Source organism: Acanthisitta chloris, unplaced genomic scaffold (assembly GCF_000695815.1).
Source record: "Acanthisitta chloris isolate BGI_N310 unplaced genomic scaffold, ASM69581v1 scaffold30175, whole genome shotgun sequence".
Classification (NCBI taxonomy): Eukaryota; Metazoa; Chordata; class Aves; order Passeriformes; family Acanthisittidae; genus Acanthisitta; species Acanthisitta chloris.
In genome coordinates this window covers 3,877-4,730 of record NW_008674709.1, presented here as the reverse complement: position 1 = coordinate 4,730, position 854 = coordinate 3,877, and the positions used below count along the sequence as shown (strand labels likewise).

The following is an 854-nucleotide window of genomic DNA, read 5'->3' as shown; positions in this document are numbered from 1 at the left end:
GTAGGGAAATAAATGGAGAGATGGGCAGAGGAATCATACATGTCTCTGTTCCCAGGTCACTCGGTGGCTAACCTGTCCCAGGCTGAGGAGGCTGTGCAGCACGGCGCCACCTTCATCACTCACCTCTTCAACGCCATGCTGCCGGTGAGTCCCAAGGGCACCTGCACCAGGGCTGCTTTTGGGTTTGCTCTCCTGCTCCCCACAGCTCTGGGACCTCCAGCACAGGAAGGACATGGAATGGACCTGCTGGAGCATGGAGCTGCTCTGAGGGCTGGAGCTCTTCTGCTATGGAGCTAGGCTGGGAGAGCTGGGTATGGTCAGTCTGGAGAAGAGAAGGCTCCAGGGAGAACTTAGAAGCCTTTTCTAGCCTCAAGGAGCTCCAAGAGATCTGGCAAGGGACTTGGGACAAGGGCCTGAAGTGACAGGACAAGGGAGAATGCCTTCCCACTGACAGAGAGCAGGGTTAGATGGGATATTGGGAAGGAGTTCTTGGCTGTGAGGGTGCTGAGGCACTGGAACAGGGTGTCTGGCGAAGCTGTGACTGCCCTATCCCTGAAAGTGTTCAAGGCCAGGTTGGATGGGGCTTGGAGCAACCTGGTCTAGTGGAAGGTGTCCCTGTCCATGGCAGGGGGTGGAATGAGATGAGCTTTAAGGCATCTTCCAACCCAAACCATCCTGTGATTCTGTGATTGAAGGCAATGCCCACATTTGCCTGGTAAAGCTGCCAGGCACTGTGTGATAGAGATGGCATCTGCATCCGCCAAGGGGAAGGGTCTCAGCCAAAGAGTCCTGGTGGTGCTCCACAGCTTGTCCCCTCTCTTCCTTCGGGCAGTTCCACCACCGTGACCCTGGCA

The 854-nt window shown here is 56.3% G+C and overlaps 1 protein-coding gene across 1 annotated transcript in view; it reads left to right on the top strand.

Annotated features, from left to right (window-relative positions):
- AMDHD2 (amidohydrolase domain containing 2) overlaps positions 1 to 854 on the top strand; it is a gene marked incomplete at its 5' end in the record, with an annotated part of 6,306 nt that overhangs the window by 2,931 nt on the left and 2,521 nt on the right. Inside the window, 2 exons of the mRNA XM_009075453.1 lie at positions 56 to 144; positions 833 to 852. Coding sequence (XP_009073701.1) covers positions 56 to 144; positions 833 to 852 — 109 coding nt within the window. The remainder of the gene's footprint in view (positions 1 to 55; positions 145 to 832; positions 853 to 854) is intronic.